General features: G+C 48.0%; 2 protein-coding genes across 2 annotated transcripts in view; both read left to right on the top strand.

Annotated features, from left to right (window-relative positions):
- LOC117474441 (spectrin beta chain, non-erythrocytic 1-like) overlaps positions 1–7,821 on the top strand; it is a gene marked incomplete at its 5' end in the record, with an annotated part of 27,598 nt that extends 19,777 nt beyond the window's left edge. The window contains 6 exon segments of the mRNA XM_034120221.1: positions 1–7; positions 91–133; positions 760–962; positions 3,414–3,587; positions 5,341–5,383; positions 6,670–7,821. The exon segment at positions 1–7 is cut by the window's left edge and continues 100 nt beyond it. Coding sequence (XP_033976112.1) covers positions 1–7; positions 91–133; positions 760–962; positions 3,414–3,587; positions 5,341–5,383; positions 6,670–6,891 — 692 coding nt within the window.
- Positions 7,822–12,517: 4,696 nt separating this feature from the next.
- Positions 12,518–22,441, top strand: LOC117474442 (echinoderm microtubule-associated protein-like 6; the record flags this gene model as incomplete). Its single annotated transcript, XM_034120223.1, has 3 exons — positions 12,518–13,253; positions 20,447–20,606; positions 22,343–22,441. Coding segments are annotated over exons 1-3 (456 nt in total), but the record flags the coding sequence as incomplete, so codon positions are not given.
- Between the last annotated feature and the right edge of the window lie 59 nt (positions 22,442–22,500).

Raw genomic sequence — 22,500 nt, 5'->3', positions numbered from 1 at the left:
AGCAGAGGTTTTCAAAAATAAAACACCATGTGTACTTCCTGTTTCCAGAGTAAAGGCGTTCAGTAACAGGAAGTGTTTGTGTCTCTGCAGCGTCACTCAGAACGGACTGCCCTCCGACCCAGAATCCCCCCCGGTCAGTACCACACCTTTATTAATTACCTTTATTTATTATCTTCATTTATTCTGAAATTAAACGTGTGTTGTTTTGATAAAATACATTTTAATTGTTCCTAAATATTGGTGTTACTTCACATAATATATATATATTGTATAGGGTTAGGGTTATGGGGTTAGCCGCTACCCGCCGAACTTGGAGTCGATCGGATAAAATCTCTCGGAGATCTCTGAAGTACGGAGAGGGAAAACGTGATTAATTGTGTTTTCCCAACGCCAAATTCAAAATGGCCGACTTCCTGTACGTTTTTTTATACACCTCACTTTAGATTTACGTAGCGATTTTCGTTTTTTTACGTGAAAGTGGGGGGAGTTTACGTTAAAAATGGAAGTGGGCGTGGCCTGCACATTTTTTCACGCAGAGTTCCGGAACCAATTACACATCGCAATTTTCACCAGTCGTGACGCGCGTGCAACATTTGGTGATTTTTCATATATGTTGCGGGGGTCAAAAGTGCGTTGTGTGTGTTTTGCACGTCGATTAAATTGATCCTATCTCATGCGAGTTATAGTGACGCGCATCTGCCGTCATGACCTCTGGTCTCAGACCCTCATAATGACTGTGTGTGTGTGTGTGTGTGTCAGGAGGGGGTGGTCGCTCCCCCCATGGTGAACGGTGACGGCGGCTCTAAGGACCCGAGCCCCGGCAGCTCGCCCCCCCCCTCCAGGAAGAAGAGCAGCCAGGCCTCCACGCTGCCCCTCCGCACCCCCGACGCCGGGACCCTGCTGGAGGGGAACCTGCACCGGAAACACGAGTGGGAGGGGCCTAACAAGAAGGCCTCCAACAGGTAAACACAGACACACACACGAGTGGGAGGGGCCTAACAAGAAGGGCTCCAATAGGTAAACACAGACACACACACGAGTGGGAGGGGCCTAACAAGAAGGCCTCCAACAGGTAAACACAGACACACACACGAGTGGGAGGGGCCTAACAAGAAGGGCTCCAATAGGTAAACACAGACACACACACGAGTGGGAGGGGCCTAACAAGAAGGCCTCCAACAGGTAAACACAGACACACACACGAGTGGGAGGGGCCTAACAAGAAGGCCTCCAATAGGTAAACACAGACACACACACAAGTGGGAGGGGCCTAACAAGAAGGCCTCCAATAGGTAAACACAGACACACACACGAGTGGGAGGGGCCTAACAAGAAGGCCTCCAATAGGTAAACACAGACACACACACGAGTGGGAGGGGCCTAACAAGAAGGCCTCCAATAGGTAAACACAGACACACACACGAGTGGGAGGGGCCTAACAAGAAGGCCTCCAATAGGTAAACACAGACACACACACGAGTGGGAGGGGCCTAACAAGAAGGCCTCCAATAGGTAAACACAGACACACACACAAGTGGGAGGGGCCTAACAAGAAGGCCTCCAATAGGTAAACACAGACACACACACGAGTGGGAGGGGCCTAACAAGAAGGCCTCCAATAGGTAAACACAGACACACACACGAGTGGGAGGGGCCTAACAAGAAGGCCTCCAATAGGTAAACACAGACACACACACGAGTGGGAGGGGCCTAACAAGAAGGCCTCCAATAGGTAAACACAGACACACACACGAGTGGGAGGGGCCTAACAAGAAGGCCTCCAATAGGTAAACACAGACACACACACGAGTGGGAGGGGCCTAACAAGAAGGCCTCCAATAGGTAAACACAGACACACACACGAGTGGGAGGGGCCTAACAAGAAGGCCTCCAATAGGTAAACACAGACACACACACGAGTGGGAGGGGCCTAACAAGAATGCCTCCAATAGGTAAACACAGACACACACACGAGTGGGAGGGGCCTAACAAGAAGGCCTCCAATAGGTAAACACAGACACACACACGAGTGGGAGGGGCCTAACAAGAAGGCCTCCAATAGGTAAACACAGACACACACACGTGAGGGAGGGGCCTAACAAGAAGGCCTCCAATAGGTAAACACAGACACACACATGAGTGGGAGGGGCCTAACAAGAAGGCCTCCAATAGGTAAACACAGACACACACACGAGTGGGAGGGGCCTAACAAGAATGCCTCCAATAGGTAAACACAGACACACACACGAGTGGGAGGGGCCTAACAAGAAGGCCTCCAATAGGTAAACACAGACACACACACGAGTGGGAGGGGCCTAACAAGAAGGCCTCCAACAGGTAAACACAGACACACACACGAGTGGGAGGGGCCTAACAAGAAGGCCTCCAATAGGTAAACACAGACACACACACGAGTGGGAGGGGCCTAACAAGAAGGCCTCCAATAGGTAAACACAGACACACACACGAGTGGGAGGGGCCTAACAAGAAGGCCTCCAATAGGTAAACACAGACACACACACGAGTGGGAGGGGCCTAACAAGAAGGCCTCCAATAGGTAAACACAGACACACACACGAGTGGGAGGGGCCTAACAAGAATGCCTCCAATAGGTAAACACAGACACACACACGAGTGGGAGGGGCCTAACAAGAAGGCCTCCAATAGGTAAACACAGACACACACACGAGTGGGAGGGGCCTAACAAGAAGGCCTCCAATAGGTAAACACAGACACACACACGAGTGGGAGGGGCCTAACAAGAAGGCCTCCAATAGGTAAACACAGACACACACACGAGTGGGAGGGGCCTAACAAGAAGGCCTCCAACAAATGTCCAATTTTCTCTAATGTCAAATGATGTGTAAGATCTTTAATCCACAGCTTAAAGTTGCAGGAAATGTTTCTTTCCACTTAAACAATATGAGACGTCTGGCTAGCTGTGTTAGCTTTGGTTGTCGATAAAGTTCCAGAGTGTTGTATAAGATAAGATAAAATAGAAGTACTATATTGATCCCAATTTAGGAAATGTTTGCGTTGCAGCAGCATAAAAAGAAGAGGCATTGAACAATAGAGAATTTAAAAGACTAAAAATAAACAATCCAAAATGTGAACATCTCAAATATACTTGTGGAAAATAGAAATGTACAGTAACAAAATATAAAGCAGGATATTATATATACATTAAGTGTGAATGGAGTGTGTTATTAATCCTCTCGCTGCTACAGACCGTCTAATGTTCATTCTTAATGTGTGCACATGTATAAATGTGTCTGCTGTTGAGTATATATAGGATATACATATTTTTATATATATTTGTATTTTATATTCCTCTGGATTGTGGGAAACGGTATTTTGATCTCTCTGTACACACAAACTGAAAGACTGACAATAAAGTTGACTGTGATTGGCAGGTCGTGGCACAACGTGTACTGCGTGGTCAACAAACAGGAAGTGAGTTTCTATAAAGACGGGAAGGCGGCGGCGACTGGCCTCTCGTATCACGGAGAAACATCGCTGCGCCTGCAGGACGCCGTCTGTGACGTGGCCTCAGAATACAAGAAGAAGAAGCACGTCTTCAAACTACGGTGAGGGAACTTTATCTAAACATCATGTTCAGGTGTATATCAGTATGTAGTGTCTCTACTTTAAAGAGTCCTCTCCTGCTGATGTTCAGGTGTATATCAGTATGTAGTGTCTCTACTTTAAAGAGTCCTCTCCTGCTGATGTTCAGGTGTATATCAGTATGTAGTGTCTCTACTTTAAAGAGTCCTCTCCTGCTGATGTTCAGGTGTATATCAGTGTGTAGTGTCTCTACTTTAAAGAGTCCTCTCCTGCTGATGTTCAGGTGTATATCAGTATGTAGTGTCTCTACTTTAAAGAGTCCTCTCCTGCTGATGTTCAGGTGTATATCAGTGTGTAGTGTCTCTACTTTAAAGAGTCCTCTCCTGCTGATGTTCAGGTGTATATCAGTATGTAGTGTCTCTACTTTAAAGAGTCCTCTCCTGCTGATGTTCAGGTGTATATCAGTATGTAGTGTCTCTACTTTAAAGAGTCCTCTCCTGCTGATGTTCAGGTGTATATCAGTATGTAGTGTCTCTACTTTAAAGAGTCCTCTCCTGCTGATGTTCAGGTGTATATCAGTATGTAGTGTCTCTACTTTAAAGAGTCCTCTCCTGCTGATGTTCAGGTGTATATCAGTATGTAGTGTCTCTACTTTAAAGAGTCCTCTCCTGCTGATGTTCAGGTGTATATCAGTATTTAGTGTCTCTACTTTAAACAGTCCTCTCCTGCTGATGTTCAAGTGTATATCAGTATTTAGTGTCTCTACTTTAAAGAGTCCTCTCCTGCTGATGTTCAGGTGTATATCAGTATGTAGTGTCTCTACTTTAAAGAGTCCTCTCCTGCTGATGTTCAGGTGTATATCAGTATGTAGTGTCTCTACTTTAAAGAGTCCTCTCCTGCTGATGTTCAGGTGTATATCAGTATGTAGTGTCTCTACTTTAAAGAGTCCTCTCCTGCTGATGTTCAGGTGTATATCAGTATGTAGTGTCTCTACTTTAAAGAGTCCTCTCCTGCTGATGTTCAGGTGTATATCAGTATGTAGTGTCTCTACTTTAAAGAGTCCTCTCCTGCTGATGTTCAGGTGTATATCAGTATGTAGTGTCTCTACTTTAAAGAGTCCTCTCCTGCTGATGTTCAGGTGTATATCGGTATGTAGTGTCTCTACTTTAAAGAGTCCTCTCCTGCTGATGTTCAGGTGTATATCGGTATGTAGTGTCTCTACTTTAAAGAGTCCTCTCCTGCTGATGTTCAGGTGTATATCAGTATGTAGTGTCTCTACTTTAAAGAGTCCTCTCCTGCTGATGTGCAGGTGTATATCAGTATGTAGTGTCTCTACTTTAAAGAGTCCTCTCCTGCTGATGTTCAGGTGTATATCAGTATGTAGTGTCTCTACTTTAAAGAGTCCTCTCCTGCTGATGTTCAGGTGTATATCAGTATGTAGTGTCTCTACTTTAAAGAGTCCTCTCCTGCTGATGTTCAGGTGTATATCAGTATGTAGTGTCTCTACTTTAAAGAGTCCTCTCCTGCTGATGTTCAGGTGTATATCAGTATGTAGTGTCTCTACTTTAAAGAGTCCTCTCCTGCTGATGTTCAGGTGTATATCAGTATGTAGTGTCTCTACTTTAAAGAGTCCTCTTCTGCTGATGTTCAGGTGTATATCAGCATGTAGTGTCTCTACTTTAAAGAGTCCTCTTCTGCTGATGTTCAGGTGTATATCAGTATGTAGTGTCTCTACTTTAAAGAGTCCTGTGTAATATCATATTTCTCTTTGTTTAGAGCTGCTGATGGAAACGAGTATCTGTTCCAAGCCAAAGATGAAGTGAGTCTTTTTATTTCATCACTAAGTACCTGCTCTGTAAATGTTTCGGTCGGACATTGTATTTAAACATATGAAGGTATGTCCTGCTGTACTAATCCCATTGGACGAGGGAGATGCTGCCTTCAGGGACACAGAAACAGCTCTGTGTATGCTCAGCACTCCAACCCTTGATAACACATCACAGCCTGATACAGACAGCTTCTCTGTATCGCCTCGTTCACACATTAGATCAACACAAATACAGATTATATAAGCATTTCCTTTATGAGAATTTAAATGCTCACAGGTTTTACACCTCATATACTCAAGGACCACTAGGGGTCGCTCAAGGACCACTAGGGGTCGCTCAAGGACCACTAGGGGTCGCTCAAGGACCACACTTTGAGAAACACTGGTATTTATATTTACCTGCTGCTGTCTCTAACGACCAGAGGTGGGAGTAGTGGAGTACAAATACATCACATTTAGCTGAGGCTTTTCTCCAAAGAGACTTACAATCAGTGCATCCGACCAAGAAGATACAAACTAGAAGAAAACAGAATCATATAAGAACATCAGGTTTCATAGAGCCAAAACATTTCAAGTGCTACTCAACAGGCTTTAGATAAGCCAGTCCTTTGTTATCAAAGCAAATCAAGTTTTATTTATAAAGCACATTTAAAAGCGATTTTTGGTCGAGCCAAAGTGCTGTACATGTAATAAAAACACATTACTACAATCACAATAAAAGACAATAAATTACAACAGAAATATATCAAAAATAAAAATGAAACACAAGGAAAAGTCAGGAGTCGTGCTCCGCTCTAACTAGAAGGCCAGAGAGAAGAAGTGAGTTTTTAGTGTAGATTTAAAACCCCCTAGGGTCTGGGCCGACCTCACATGGAGGGGCAGAGTGTTCCAGAGCCTAGGGCCAGCTGCTGAGAAGGCTCGGTGCCCTCGGGTTTTGAGCCTGGTCTTGGGCACTACCAGCAGCAGCTGGTCAGCAGACCTTAAAGATCTGGCTGGGGTGTAGCGCTGGAGGAGTTCAGCTATATAGGCCGGAGCCAGCCCATTTAGGGCTTTGAAAACAAATAAAAGGATGTGTGTGATGTGTGTGTGTGTGTGTGTGTGTGTGTGTGTGTGTGTGTGTGTGTGTGTGTGTGTGTGTGTGTGTGTGGTGTGTGTGTGTGTGTGTGTGTGTGTGTGTGTGTGTGTGTGTGTGTGTGTGTGTGTGTGTGTGTGTGTGTGTGTGTGTGGTGTGTGTGTGTGTGTGTGTCCCTCTCTAACCTGTGGTGCCTCCCCCTCAGGAGGAGATGAGTTCCTGGATCGCGGCGGTCCTGAACGCCGGCTCCGAGCGCTCCGACCGTTCCGACCGCTCCGAGCCTCCCGGCAGCATCCCGGGAACGCCGGTGTCGGGTCGCGCTCAGACGCTGCCCAACGAGTCGAGTCCCGGGAAGAGAGAGAAGGACAAAGAGAAGGAGAAGGAGAAGGAGAAGCGCTTCAGCCTGTTCAGCAAGAAGAAGCAGTAGAGAGGAGACACTTTGGTGAAACTCGCGTTAGCATTCAGAGAGGACTTCACGGAGGCCTCTGTGGAGTCAGCCAGCCGCTCACCCTCCCACATCTACTGCCTTTCCAGCCATAAAGCCGCTTCATTACTCACCGCTCGCCGCACACGTTAGCCACATTAGCATCCGACAAAACTGTGAAAACCATTTCAATAAAGCTTAGAAAGATGTGGCTCAGATGAATTCACTTTGGGGCCAACTTCACAGCTGTTTATCTCTGTGATTCCAAAAGAACAGATTTATGAAAATTCAGTTTGAACAGGAAGCGGAGCAGCTGATATTTGAGGGCGACGGCTGGAAGAACTCCACGAGAACAACTGGAAGAGTTTCACCAAAGAGCGCCGTGAGGAAGTCTGTGTGTTTATTCTCAATGCAGTTTAGTTTTTTATATATTTTAGATTTGATTTCTTCTCGTGGTCGTCTGCTGGGTTTTAACATCGACGTTCTAACAAAACATCGGAGAGAAACCAGAAGGGGAACTTCCTTCACCTGGTTCCTTCACCTGGTTCCTTCACCTGGTTCCTTCACCTGGTTCCTTCACCTGGTTCCTTCACATGGTTCCTTCACCTAGTTCCTTCACTTGGTTCCTTCACCTGGTTCCTTCACCTGGTTCCTTCCCCTGGTTCCTTCCCCTGGTTCCTTCACCTGGTTCCTTCCCCTGGTTCCTTCCCCTGGTTCCTTCACCTGGTTCCTTCACCTGGTTCCTTCAGGCGTTCGCAGCGACCCACGTTCTTCTCTTTGTTTTTTAACTTTATTTTGTTAATTTTGTACTTTCTCTGAAGTCATGTCCTCATCATGTTGTGAGAGCGTCTCCAGAGAGCGCCTCCAGAGGGCGCCTCCAGAGAGCGCCTCCAGAGAGCGCCTCCAGAGAGCGCCTCCAGAGAGCGCCTCCAGAGAGCGCCTCCAGAGAGCGTCTTCAGAGAGCGTCTCCAGAGAGCGTCTCCAGAGAGCGCCTCCAGAGAGCGTCTCCAGAGAGCGCCTCCAGAGAGCGTCTCCAGAGGGCGCCTCCAGAGAGCGCCTCCAGAGGGCGCCTCCAGAGAGCGCCTCCAGAGGGCGCCTCCAGAGAGCGTCTCCAGAGGGCGCCTCCAGAGAGCGCCTCCAGAGGGCGCCTCCAGAGAGCGCCTCCAGAGAGCGTCTCCTTCTTGGACCAATAGGGCTTCTGGTTGAGTTCTGAGTGTGTGATGTAAGACCTGCATGCTCCGCCTGAATCACCTGATCTTGAATGTCCTGGGTTGCAGATAGACGACATGTAACCTGTGAGCGCTGTGTAATGGTAGAACCTTTGCTTTGCTTCTCGTGGCGCTGCGTTCAGGGTCCCGCTCTTTGATACTCGTGCTGCTGTTGATCCACATGTATGGAAGCCATTTTACTGCACAATCAGAAACACACCTATAGGAATGACCCCAGCCGAGTATTACCCAGAAGGCTTCTCATGTATGAACTGCACCTGTAAACGCTGACATGTCATTAAAGCTTTGAAACTCTCCTGAGCCTCTTCATTCTCTCCTTCACACACTGACCTGTAGCAGATGGGTCACCTGTAGCAGGTATCACCTGTAGCAGATGTATCACCTGTAGCAGGTATCACCTGTAGCAGATGTGTCACCTGTAGCAGGTGTCACCTGTAGCAGATGTATCACCTGTAACAGATGTATCACCTGTAGCAGGTATCACCTGTAGCAGATGTGTCACCTGTAGCAGGTATCACCTGTAGCAGATGTATCACCTGTAGCAGATGTATCACCTGTAGCAGATGTATCACCTGTAGCAGGTATCACCTGTAGCAGGTATCACCTGTAGCAGATGTATCACCTGTAGCAGATGTATCACCTGTAGCAGATGTATCACCTGTAGCATATGTGTCACCTGTAGCAGATGTATCACCTGTAGCAGATGTATCACCTGTAGCAGATGTATTACCTGTAGCAGATGTATCACCTGTAGCAGATGTATTACCTGTAGCAGATGTATCACCTGTAGCAGATGTATTACCTGTAGCAGATGTATCACCTGTAGCAGGTATCACCTGTAGCAGATGTATCACCTGTAGCAGATGTATCACCTGTAGCAGGTATCACCTGTAACAGATGTATCACCTGTAGCAGGTATTACCTGTAGCAGGTATCACCTGTAGCAGGTATCACCTGTAACAGATGTATCACCTGTAGCAGATGTACCACCTGTAGCAGATGTATCACCTGTAGCAGGTATCACCTGTAACAGATGTATCACCTGTAGCAGGTATCACCTGTAGCAGGTATCACCTGTAACAGATGTATCACCTGTAGCAGATGTACCACCTGTAGCAGATGTATCACCTGTAGCAGGTATCACCTGTAGCAGGTATCACCTGTAGCAGGTATCACCTGTAACAGATGTATCACCTGTAGCAGATGTACCACCTGTAGCAGATGTATCACCTGTAGCAGGTATCACCTGTAACAGATGTATCACCTGTAGCAGGTATCACCTGTAGCAGATGTATCACCTGTAGCAGATGTGTCACCTGTAGCAGATGTACCACCTGTAGCATATGTGTCACCTGTAGCAGATGTGTCACCTGTAGCAGATGTGTCACCTGTAGCAGGTATCACCTGTAGCAGGTATCACCTGTAGCAGATGTGTCACCTGTAGCAGGTATCACCTGTAGCAGGTATCACCTGTAGCAGGTATCACCTGTAGCAGATGTGTCACCTGTACCAGATGTATCACCTGCTACAGATGTATCACCTGTAGCAGATGTATCACCTGTAGCATATGTGTCACCTGTAGCAGATGTGTCACCTGTAGCAGATGTGTCACCTGTAGCAGGTATCACCTGTAGCAGATGTGTCACCTGTAGCAGATGTATCACCTGTAGCAGATGTGTCACCTGTAGCAGATGTATCACCTGTAGCATATGTGTCACCTGTAGCAGATGTGTCACCTGTAGCAGATGTATCACCTGTAGCAGATGTGTCACCTGTAGCAGATGTATCACCTGTAGCAGATGTGTCACCTGTAGCAGATGTGTCACCTGTAGCAGATGTGTCACCAGATGTGTCACCTGTAGCAGATGTATCACCTGTAGCAGATGTGTCACCTGTAGCAGATGTGTCACCTGTAGCAGATGTATCACCTGTAGCAGATGTATCACCTGTAGCAGATGTGTCACCTGTAGCAGATGTATCACCTGTAGCAGGTATCCCCTGTAGCAGGTATCACCTGTAGCAGATGTGTCACCTGTAGCAGATGTGTCACCTGTAGCAGATGTATCACCTGTAGCAGGTATCCCCTGTAGCAGGTATCCCCTGTAGCAGGTATCACCTGTAGCAGGTATCACCTGTAGCAGCTGTGTCACCTGTAGCAGAGTGTATCACCTGTAGCAGAACGCACCTTCAGAGGAGCACCTTAACGCACATTCAGAGGAGCACCTGAACGCACCATCAGAGGAGCACCTGAACACACCTTCAGAGGAGCCCCTGAACGCACCATCAGAGGAGCCCCTGAACGCACCTTCAGAGGAGCACCTGAACGCACCGTCAGAGGAGCCCCTGAACGCCGTCAGAGGAGCACCTGAACGCACCGTCAGAGGAGCCCCTGAACGCCGTCAGAGGAGCACCTGAACGCCGTCAGAGGAGCACCTGAATGCACCGTCAGAGGAGCACCTGAACGCCGTCAGAGGAGCACCTGAATGCACCGTCAGAGGAGCACCTGAACGCCGTCAGAGGAGCACCTGAATGCACCGTCAGAGGAGCACCTGAACGCACCTTCAGAGGAGCACCTGAATGAATTTCACCTGAGTGAAATAGAATCCAGATAATAATTGATTTTTGTGAAAGAACAATACAGATGTAAACCTTTATTGACAGGAACGATGCATTTTAACATCAAAACAGTCGTTTGTAGTATTTAGTCATTAGAAATAAACTCTTGTCTAAAAACAAACTCATTATTTCAAAAGGTAAGGAATATTCACTATTTGAGATAAAGACTACACCTCCCATCATGCACCGCGGCCTCCTGAGCGCACAGTTACGCGCACTGTGATTCACGCTGTTGCGCTCGCGCGGACCTGCACGGCACCTGACATTCCGAGAGGCAGGAAGCGCGCGCAGTTTAGCGTGAGGCAGACCGGAACCCGGGGCATTAGGCTTCAAAATAAAAGAAACATTTTAAAATATTGAATCAAAGTCATTTAGATATTATGAAAACACATGAATCGTTTGGATAACTTTAGTGCCATGGTAGCTTTTGTATCGCCATATCCACACTGTAGCTACTGTGCATATGATAGCGCTTTAAAGCTACTTTTTATTTTACTACATTTTTGAAAAACCAGTAGATACTTTATTTTGAAAATCCTAAGCAGAACTGCTGAGTGTGTCCCGTCCCTCTTAACTCTGTCGGTGCTCTCCGGGATTCCCGTTAACATCCAGACTTTCCTTCATCATTTTCTCCGTGTTCTCCGGGTGTTTCTGCCCCGGGATTGTCTCTGGATCCCCGCCGGGCTCCTCTCCTCTCCGCCGGACCCCCCCCGCCCCCCTCGCGGCCCGGGCAGCAGCAGCGGCTTCAGCCGGGCTCGGGAGCTCTGGATGCGGGAGAAGCGGTGATAAATCTGGGCTGTAATCTCCGGATCTGAACGGGATTTCCTCAGATTTCAGCCTCCAGACGCTTCGTTTGAGGATTTCCATCTGAATAACGGATATTCCTTTGTTCTATTGTGACACTGGCTCCTCATTTATTATATTCTGTTTAATATTCTTCATTTATTTTTTATCCCGACCTTCCCGGCAACATTTAAGCTCCGCTGATAGCCGGTCATAAGAAGCGCTCCTCTCGGTGAAGCCCGTATCTGAATGACCGTAGCGGCCAACGGTGGTACTACAACTCCAGTGACGTCATTTTGGCCCGAAAAGACTTTTCCCCATTGACTTACATTGGGAAAGAGACGTGTGTAAATCAGAGGGTCATTTCTTTAGAGCTAGATAAAGCACCCAGCAGGAACTCTCTTACAGCCCTTATTCAAATCATTACGGTGTTAAAGCTGTACAAGGCTCTAAAAGCTGAATCCAGAGATCATCTCTCTCTCCATTCATCTGACTGACAGAGAGGAGGCGGGGCTTAAGACAAACTCTACTGCGCACGCTCTGTGGGCCCACATCCGGGTACTTCCTGGATCTACAGTCGCTCTATTATTGGCTTCATGCGCCTCTGAGCAGCTCCATAGGAATGAACTGTTTATATACATTAATACATCAGTTTATTCATATACATTAATACATCAGTGTATTCATATGTATTAATACATCAGTTTATATACATGTATACATCAGTGTATTCATATACATTAATACATCAGTGTATTCATATGTATGAATACTCAGGTGCTGTCAGTCCTCTTAAGAACCTCACGGGATGTAGGTTCATAGACAACAGACTCAGGAGAAACATTTAGAAACTATTTACAGTATTTTGGTGATGGTCGTGATTTATGACAAAATCTTATATTAATTAGATGTTGTTATTATTAGATACATATATATATATATATATATATATAAATATAAAAAGAAGCCAGTAGTTTTGTGAATGATGTGTAAAACATGTTTATGAAGAAGTCTGGCACTAAAGTCACTTCTCTTGTCCTTTCCGAGAGAAAGAGAACACTTGAATATATTCTTAGAGATGACATTTGAGACGATAAAAGTCTTTAAAGTGAGTCACTGATAATCAAGTCCTCATGCAGAAGCTGAACTGAGAACACTTCCAGATACCTGCTGAGTGTGTGAATGAACTCTGTGTGTCCTTGCTGTAGATTACGAGGCGCACAGCAGGAGGTCAACATCAATACATCATCATAACACATTGTTATAGCACTTTCCCTAGCGCTCAGAGACGCTTGACATACAATCAGAAACAGTAGTCCTGTTCATATACTTATACCTTCAAGCTAATGATTAGCTTTAATCATAAACAACATATGCCTTGTAATGTAGATAAACATTAAGAGCTTATATTTCACTGAAGAACAATCGTCCTAAACTCAAACCCCTGCTGCAGCGTGGCATTATGGGAAGTGTAGTTGCATGCAGCTCAGTTGAAGGGCCAGTGGACTACAGCTCCCAGCAGCATTAGCTCTCTAACGTGATGTCGGATAAGACGGCTCCGCGCTGCCAGCTGCGCCTCGAGTGGATCCACGGGTACCGAGGGCACCAGTGCAGAAACAACCTGTTCTACACCGCCGGGAAGGAGCTGCTGTACTTCGTGGCCGGCGTGGGCGTGGTCTTCAACCCCAGAGAACACACGCAGAAGTTCTACCTGGGACACAACGATGACATCATCAGGTGAGAGACATCACCAGGTGATCACCAGGTGAGAGATATCACCAGGTGATCACCAGGTGAGAGATATCACCAGGTGAGAGACATCACCAGGTGATCACCAGGTGAGAGACACAGCACCAGGTGATCACCAGGTGAGAGACATCGCCAGGTGATCACCAGGTGAGAGACATCGCCAGGTGATCACCAGGTGAGAGACATCACCAGGTGAGAGACATCACCAGGTGATCACCAGGTGAGAGATATCACCAGGTGAGAGACATCACCAGGTGATCACCAGGTGAGAGACACAGCACCAGGTGATAACCAGGTGAGAGACATCGCCAGGTGATCACCAGGTGAGAGACATCACCAGGTGAGAGACACAGCACCAGGTGATAACCAGGTGAGAGACATCGCCAGGTGATCACCAGGTGAGAGACATCACCAGGTGAGAGACATCGCCAGGTGATCACCAGGTGAGAGACATCACCAGGTGAGAGACATCACCTGGTGAGAGATATCACCAGGTGATCACCAGGTGAGAGACACAGCACCAGGTGATAACCAGGTGAGAGACATCACCAGGTGATCACCAGGTGAGAGATATCACCAGGTGATCACCAGGTGAGAGACATCACCTGGTGAGAGATATCACCAGGTGAGAGACACAGCACCAGGTGATAACCAGGTGAGAGACATCACCAGGTGAGAGATATCACCAGGTGATAACCAGGTGAGAGACATCACCAGGTGATCACCAGGTGAGAGATATCACCAGGTGATCACCAGGTGATGTCTCTCACCAGGTGAGAGACATCACCTGGTGAGAGATATCACCAGGTGAGAGACACAGCACCAGGTGATAACCAGGTGAGAGACATCGCCAGGTGATCACCAGGTGAGAGACATCACCAGGTGAGAGACATCACCTGGTGAGAGACATCACCTGGTGAGAGATATCACCAGGTGATCACCAGGTGAGAGATATCACCAGGTGATCACCAGGTGAGAGACATCATCAGGTGAGAGACATCACCTGGTGAGAGACATCACCAGGTGATCACCAGGTGAGAGATATCACCAGGTGAGAGACATCACCAGGTGATCACCAGGTGAGAGACACAGCACCAGGTGATAACCAGGTGAGAGACATCGCCAGGTGATCACCAGGTGAGAGACATCACCAGGTGAGAGACATCACCTGGTGAGAGATATCACCAGGTGAGAGACATCACCTGGTGATCATCAGGTGAGAGACATCACCAGGTGAGAAACATCACCAGGTGAGAAACATCATCAGGTGATCACCAGGTGAGAAACATCACCAGGTGATCACCAGGTGAGAGACATCACCAGGTGAGAAACATCACCAGGTGATCACCAGGTGAGAAACATCACCAGGTGAGAGACATCACCAGGTGAGAGACATCACCAGGTGAGAGACATCACCAGGTGAGAAACATCACCAGGTGATCATCAGGTGAGAGACATCACCAGGTGAGAAACATCACCAGGTGAGAAACATCATCAGGTGATCACCAGGTGAGAAACATCACCAGGTGATCACCAGGTGAGAGACATCACCAGGTGAGAAACATCACCAGGTGATCACCAGGTGAGAGACATCACCAGGTGATCACCAGGTGAGAAACATCACCAGGTGATCACCAGGTGAGAAACATCACCAGGTGATCACCAGGTGAGAGACATCACCAGGTGATCACCAGGTGAGAAACATCACCAGGTGAGAAACATCACCAGGTGAGAGACATCACCAGGTGAGAAACATCACCAGGTGATCACCAGGTGAGAAACATCACCAGGTGATCATCAGGTGAGAGACATCACCAGGTGAGAGACATCACCAGGTGAGAGATATCACCAGGTGATCACCAGGTGAGAGATATCACCAGGTGATCACCAGGTGAGAGACATCATCAGGTGAGAGACATCACCTGGTGAGAGACATCACCAGGTGATCACCAGGTGAGAGATATCACCAGGTGAGAGACATCACCAGGTGATCACCAGGTGAGAGACACAGCACCAGGTGATAACCAGGTGAGAGACATCGCCAGGTGATCACCAGGTGAGAGACATCACCAGGTGAGAGACATCACCTGGTGAGAGATATCACCAGGTGAGAGACATCACCTGGTGATCATCAGGTGAGAGACATCACCAGGTGAGAAACATCACCAGGTGAGAAACATCATCAGGTGATCACCAGGTGAGAAACATCACCAGGTGATCACCAGGTGAGAGACATCACCAGGTGAGAAACATCACCAGGTGATCACCAGGTGAGAAACATCACCAGGTGAGAGACATCACCAGGTGAGAGACATCACCAGGTGAGAGACATCACCAGGTGAGAAACATCACCAGGTGATCATCAGGTGAGAGACATCACCAGGTGAGAAACATCACCAGGTGAGAAACATCATCAGGTGATCACCAGGTGAGAAACATCACCAGGTGATCACCAGGTGAGAGACATCACCAGGTGAGAAACATCACCAGGTGATCACCAGGTGAGAGACATCACCAGGTGATCACCAGGTGAGAAACATCACCAGGTGAGAAACATCACCAGGTGATCACCAGGTGAGAAACATCACCAGGTGATCACCAGGTGAGAGACATCACCAGGTGATCACCAGGTGAGAAACATCACCAGGTGAGAAACATCACCAGGTGAGAGACATCACCAGGTGAGAAACATCACCAGGTGATCACCAGGTGAGAAACATCACCAGGTGATCATCAGGTGAGAGACATCACCAGGTGAGAGACATCACCAGGTGAGAAACATCACCAGGTGATCACCAGGTGAGAGACATCACCAGGTGATCACCAGGTGAGAAACATCACCAGGTGAGAAACATCATCAGGTGAGAGACATCACCAGGTGAGAGACATCACCAGGTGAGAAACATCACCAGGTGAGAGACATCACCAGGTGAGAAACATCACCAGGTGATCACCAGGTGAGAGACATCACCAGGTGAGAAACATCACCAGGTGAGAGACATCACCAGGTGAGAAACATCACCAGGTGATCACCAGGTGAGAGACATCACCAGGTGAGAGACATCACCAGGTGAGAAACATCACCAGGTGATCACCAGGTGAGAGACATCACCAGGTGATCACCAGGTGAGAGACATCACCAGGTGAGAGACATCACCAGGTGAGAGACATCACCAGGTGATCACCAGGTGAGAGACATCACCAGGTGAGAGACATCACCAGGTGAGGGTCTGCTGGTCTCTGCAGAAACATGTCAGTGCTGCGTCAACATATGTTTTATAAATATTAATATTTCCGATCTTTACCCCAAAAAATATTCATAAACATGGATTCAAATATTCCGATTTTTTAACTTTAAAGGTCCCACGGTCATTTCTACTGATCATAGTTCCATAGTTGAGCTCTACTAGAATAGATTGACATTGTTCAATGTTCCAAACTCACATTGGTTTCTCACAGCATCTCTGTATAGTCTGTGTATTCACTCTCTGTCCTACACGGCTTGTTGGAGCTCCTGCCCCCCCCCCCCTGTGAGCCCACTGTGCTCTGATTGGTCAGCTCGCCCACTCTGTTCTGATGAGTCCACCACCGTTACAGAACATCAGTGATTATGTTTTACAATGGCGTTTGTTAGCAACCAGGAAATGACACCAGTAAGGACAAACATGAGAATGCTGCGTGGGGTCTGGGGGCCGTGTTGGGGGGACGTTGGGGGGCTCGCTGCTCCGCCCTGTGAGGCTCGAGGAGCGGACAGTGAGAGCTGGATTACTGCTGTCGTTTCCTGGGTGCTGCGTGGGGTCTGAGCTACCTAACCCCTAACCCTTTCCCATGATGCACTGCTCTGACAGTCAGCTCTCTGGTGTTAGATCATAAACTGAGAGACTGTAATAACCATTATTTATTATTATTATTATTATTATTAATAATTTAAATGTGAAAAAACATGAACAATTTAAAATCTTCTTCTTAAAATATTAATTTTTTTGTCAAATTATTCCAACGTTTTATTTTAAAATACTTCAAAAATATTTTTCAATATATTTCAAAATGTTCTTAAAATATTTTTGACTTATTTTCCCCAAAAATGTTGTTTATTGTTTTCAAAACACAAAATGACAGATATATATATTTATTCTGACATGGACAGCTGATGCCCCAGTCTGCTGCTCTGTGCAGAAACCTGTCAGTGCTGCGTCAGCCAATCACAGGCCTCCGTGCTGCGCTCGCTGTGAGGTCACTGACGTCACCTCACCTGATGAGACGGCGACTCATCAGTTCAGGAATCTGCCCGACACGATGAGTCGACGTCATTTTAAGAAAACAATGAAACATTTCAAATCTAGGAGAAAGACGAACTGAGTTTCTCTGTCTGACTTGGATCTCAGAGAATACTCATTTACAACAAAAATAAGTTTAATATCCTCTGAGATTTAAATAATCAATCTACCAGTAAAGTCTCACACTAAGGAAATAACTGAGATTAAAGTTATATATATATATTTATAAAACGGACAAGTCAAATCAAGCAATCTGATTGGTTCTTAGCCGTGATATACTGAGCGTATACGGGCCGAACCACGCCCCTTAACTGTGATATAATGGCCATATACCACGGCCTGTCGTGAGCTATTGCTTAAATATATATAATCTAAAAGGACATCCACAGGAGAGTGTTGCCATAGATACCCCCCCCCCCACACACACACACACACACACACCTTTTTTTGTATCAAAATATCATCTGTGGAAGCCGTAGTACTGTAAAAAGCACGACCAATCATCTGAGCCGGCCCGGCTAAAATAACTGGATGGCCTACCTGCCTGTCAGCCTTCCATCTGTGCACAAACTTATCTCGTGCCCTCATTGGTCATGTGTGCGTTCGTGTGTGTTGGAGGAGGGGCTCTGTAAGGAAGTGGCAGAGTTTCTCCGGTTGTGTATTTTCAAATTCTAGCGCACTCGAGCTGGTTTCTCAAACGTACTTACCCCACCTTTAAATAAAATATAACACACAGACTCTTCACTGATTGTACCTGAACGCATCATACTGTTAGTAGTAATGCAAACACACATGGTGGTGCGTTCACTGGTCGTAGGATATAGAAGCAGTTTTTCTTTACTGTAGGATTTATTAAACAGAGCTCTGCAGGACGCCTCGCAGACAGGAAGTCATCGATTAGAAACTCAAAGAGCGTGATGAGCCTTTGAGAATGAGCTGAAGCCTGTTCATACAGCGTGTGTCAGGACGAAGTGCATCAGAAGCACATACAAACACCTTTAAGTCCCTTACACACCAAGCCGATTTCGGCCGTCGATAGATGTCGGGCTGTCGATGAGCGTCCTGTCGCCCTACTCAGATTGGTGTGTCTTGGTGTGTCCCGCACCGTCGTGTCTTTTCGGCCGTGCCGACACCTTCCGCCGCCGATTCAACATGTTGAATCGGGAGGCTGTCGGCTAAAGGCCGTCGGCCAAATAAATCACTCTGATTGGCTGTTCAGCTAGCGAATCAGTGCATGAGAAGCGAAACGGAAGTGAGAGACCCAAACAAACTATTAAGAAGGCAAATCTGAGATTTCATTTAACTCCAGCTCTCGACACGGGTTGGGGAAAGCCCCGTGAGCTTCTGGCTGTAGAGTGAACATGGAACGCACACGCTATTTGTTGTTTGTATATATCACACAGTCTGTTCTTCTTCTCTCGGTTATCACGCAGTCTGTCTTCCGGTTGCCTCTTTTGAATGACGAATACACACTACCGCCGCCTGCTGGTAAGGAGAGTTATTGCCACTCAGTTCGTGCGTGCTTCTCGGCCGTTGGCTGAAGTCTTTGCGGTGTGTTCCAGTGCGAAACATGGCCAAGACGCAGGAGACGTGAGGCGACGTGACGCGACGTGAGGCGACGTGAGGCGAGGCGAGGCGACGCGAGGCGACGCGAGGCGACGTGAGGCAAGGCAATGTGAGGCAAGGCGACGCGAGGCGATGTGAGGCGACGTGAGGCGACGTGAGGCGACGTGAGGCGAGGCGAGGCGACGCAAGGCGACGCGAGGCGACGTGAGGCAAGGCAATGTGAGGCAAGGCGACGCGAGGCGATGTGAGGCAAGGCGATGTGAGGCAAGGCGACGCGAGGCGATGTGAGGCGACGTGAGGCGACGTGAGGCAAGGCGACGCGAGGCAAGGCGACGCGAGGCAAGGCGACGCGAGGCGATGTGAGGCGATGTGAGGCGATGTGAGGCGACGTGAGGCGACTTTCCGTCGGGACGTGTTCTTTGGTGTCAGTTTGGGGTGTAAGGACCTTTACATGCATTCAGAACAGTCATTAAAACACCGTAAACATCGAAAAATACAATTACAAGAATGAAGGGGGAAGAGAGAATAGAAAATTCCTTTATGATTATTAAAGGAATTTAGTTTTTTTTAATTATAATTTAGTTGTGGTTTGTCCCCTTACATTTTTTTATATTTTATTTTAATTTGCATAAAGAGTCAACAGTTACAAACCATCTTACCTTTTTTTTTTAAATTAAGAAATTGTAAAGGGAATTCAGAAGAGGACAGAAAGAACAGGAAGCCACTCGTCTTCATTAGGACAGGTGGGGGGAGGAAGACTGTGATGAAGACGCTGACGGAGAGTTTCCCATGATGCACTGCTCTGACAGCTCTCTGGTGTTAGATCATAAACTGCTCTGCTTCATAACATCTTAGAACAACATTTCAATACTATTATTATTCATATAAATATAAAAAAACATTAAATATTTAACATTTTCTTCTTAAAATATTCCGACTTTTTCTCTTAAAATATATTTTTTCAACATTTTATTTTCTTTCTCAAAATATTTCAATTTCTTTCTCAAAATATTGTGTTTATTTGTTTTCAAAACACAAAATGACAGATATATATATTTATTCTGACATGGACAGCTGATGCCCCAGTCTGCTGGTCTGTGCAGAAACCTGTCAGTGCTGCGTCAGCCAATCACAGGCCTCCGTGCTGCGCTCGCTGTGAGGTCACTGACGTCACCTCGCCTGATGAAACGTCGACTCATCAGATTCAGGGATCTGCCCGACAAGATGAGTCGACGTTTCGTTGTTTTGTCGACTCAGATGTTTTAGTTTCACCTTCAAACTGAAATCTACGGAGTGAGAGAGAGAGAGAGATCATATCATATCTGTGATGTGTTGCAGTCTGGCGCTGCACCCTGATAAGGTCCAGGTGGCCACGGGCCAGGTGGGGAAGGACCCCTTCATCTGCATCTGGGACACCTACGCCATGCAGACCGTCTCCATCCTGAGGGACGTGCACTCTCACGGGGTCGCCTGCCTCGCCTTCGACTCCGACGGACAGGTGAGCCCTGACCCCCATCACTAAACCCCCATGTGTAGAAACCTGTCAGTGCTGCGTCAGCCAATCACAGGCCTCCGTGCTGCGCTCGCTGTGAGGTCACTGTGAGGTCACTGTGAGGTCACTGACGTCACCAACACCGCTCATCTCTTGGTGTTGCATGAGAGGAGATTCACTACTCTCTTTATGAGAACTGAATAATAATCTCATCGATGATCGATGTGTCTTTGATGGTTTAGTAGAATGAGTTAGTTTGAGCTCTATAGTTTAACAGCAGAGGCCCCAGGACACTAGAGCAGAGGCCCCAGGACACTAGAGCAGAGGCCCCAGGACACTAGAGCAGAGGCCCCAGGACACTAGAGCAGAGGCCCCAGGACACTAGAGCAGAGGCCCCAGGACACTAGAGCAGAGGCCCCAGGACACTAGAGCAGAGGCCCCCAGGACACTAGAGCAGAGGCCCCAGGACACTAGAGCAGAGGCCCCAGGACACTAGAGCAGGACACTAGAGCAGAGGCCCAGGACACTAGAGCAGAGGCCCCAGGACACTAGAGCAGAGGCCCCAGGACACTAGAGCAGAGGCCCCAGGACACTAGAGCAGAGGCCCCAGGACGCTAGAGCAGAGGCCCCAGGACGCTAGAGAAGAGGCCCCAGGACCACTAGAGCAGAGGCCCCAGGACACTAGAGCAGAGGCCCCAGGGACACTAGAGCAGAGGCCCCAGGACACTAGAGCAGAGGCCCCAGGACACTAGAGCAGAGGCCCCAGGACGCTAGAGCAGAGGCCCCAGGACGCTAGAGCAGAGGCCCCAGGACGCTAGAGAAGAGGGCCCCAGGACACTAGAGCAGAGGCCCCAGGACACTAGAGCAGAGGCCCCAGGACACTAGAGCAGAGGCCCCAGGACACTAGAGCAGAGGCCCCAGGACACTAGAGCAGAGGCCCCAGGACACTAGAGCAGAGGCCCCAGGACGCTAGAGCAGAGGCCCCAGGACGCTAGAGAAGAGGCCCCAGGACACTAGAGCAGAGGCCCCAGGACACTAGAGCAGAGGCCCCAGGACACTAGAGCAGAGGCCCCAGGACACTAGAGCAGAGGCCCCAGGACACTAGAGCAGAGGCCCCAGGACACTAGAGCAGAGGCCCCAGGACGCTAGAGCAGAGGCCCCAGGACGCTAGAGCAGAGGCCCCAGGACGCTAGAGCAGAGGCCCCAGGACACTAGAGCAGAGGCCCCAGGACGCTAGAGCAGAGGCCCCAGGACACTAGAGCAGAGGCCCCAGGACACTAGAGCAGAGGCCCCAGGACGCTGCCTTGGGGAACTCCAATATATATTAATACAACTATACAATATATTCAATTACAGACTGAACACTCAGCTAACATAACGAGCCAATGGGTGGGCGTCCAATCACAAGAGCTAAGTGTGGAGGGGGTGGGGCTAAGTGTGGAGGCGGTGGAGCTAAGTGTGGAGGGGGTGGAGCTAAGTGTGGAGGGGGTGTGTCATATGTAAACAAGGTGAAACTAAACGGATGTTAATCAAGTGTGTGTGTGTGTGTGTGTGTGTGTGTGTGTGTGTGTGTGTGTGTGTGTGTGTGTGTGTGTGTGTGTGTGTGTGTGTGTGTGTGTGTGTGTGTGTGTGTGTGTGTGTGTGTGTGTGTGTGTGTGTGTGTGGTGTGTGTGTGTGTGTGTGTGTGTGTGTGTGTGTGTGTGTGTGTGTGTGTGTGTGTGTGTGTGTGTGTGTGTGTGTAGCGCCTGGTGTCGGTCGGCCTGGATGCTAAGAACACTCTGTGTGTTTGGGACTGGAGGAGAGGACGGGTGCTGGCCACGGCCACCGGACACTCAGACAGAGTAACGTCTATTTACCCCTTTATTCACTCCTTTATTCACTCCTGAAGTTTACTCTGCTC

Source organism: Trematomus bernacchii, unplaced genomic scaffold, assembly GCF_902827165.1.
Source record: "Trematomus bernacchii unplaced genomic scaffold, fTreBer1.1, whole genome shotgun sequence".
NCBI lineage: Eukaryota > Metazoa > Chordata > Actinopteri > Perciformes > Nototheniidae > Trematomus > Trematomus bernacchii.
Note: the sequence above shows the minus strand (reverse complement) of the source record. Positions and strands in the feature narration are given on the sequence as shown.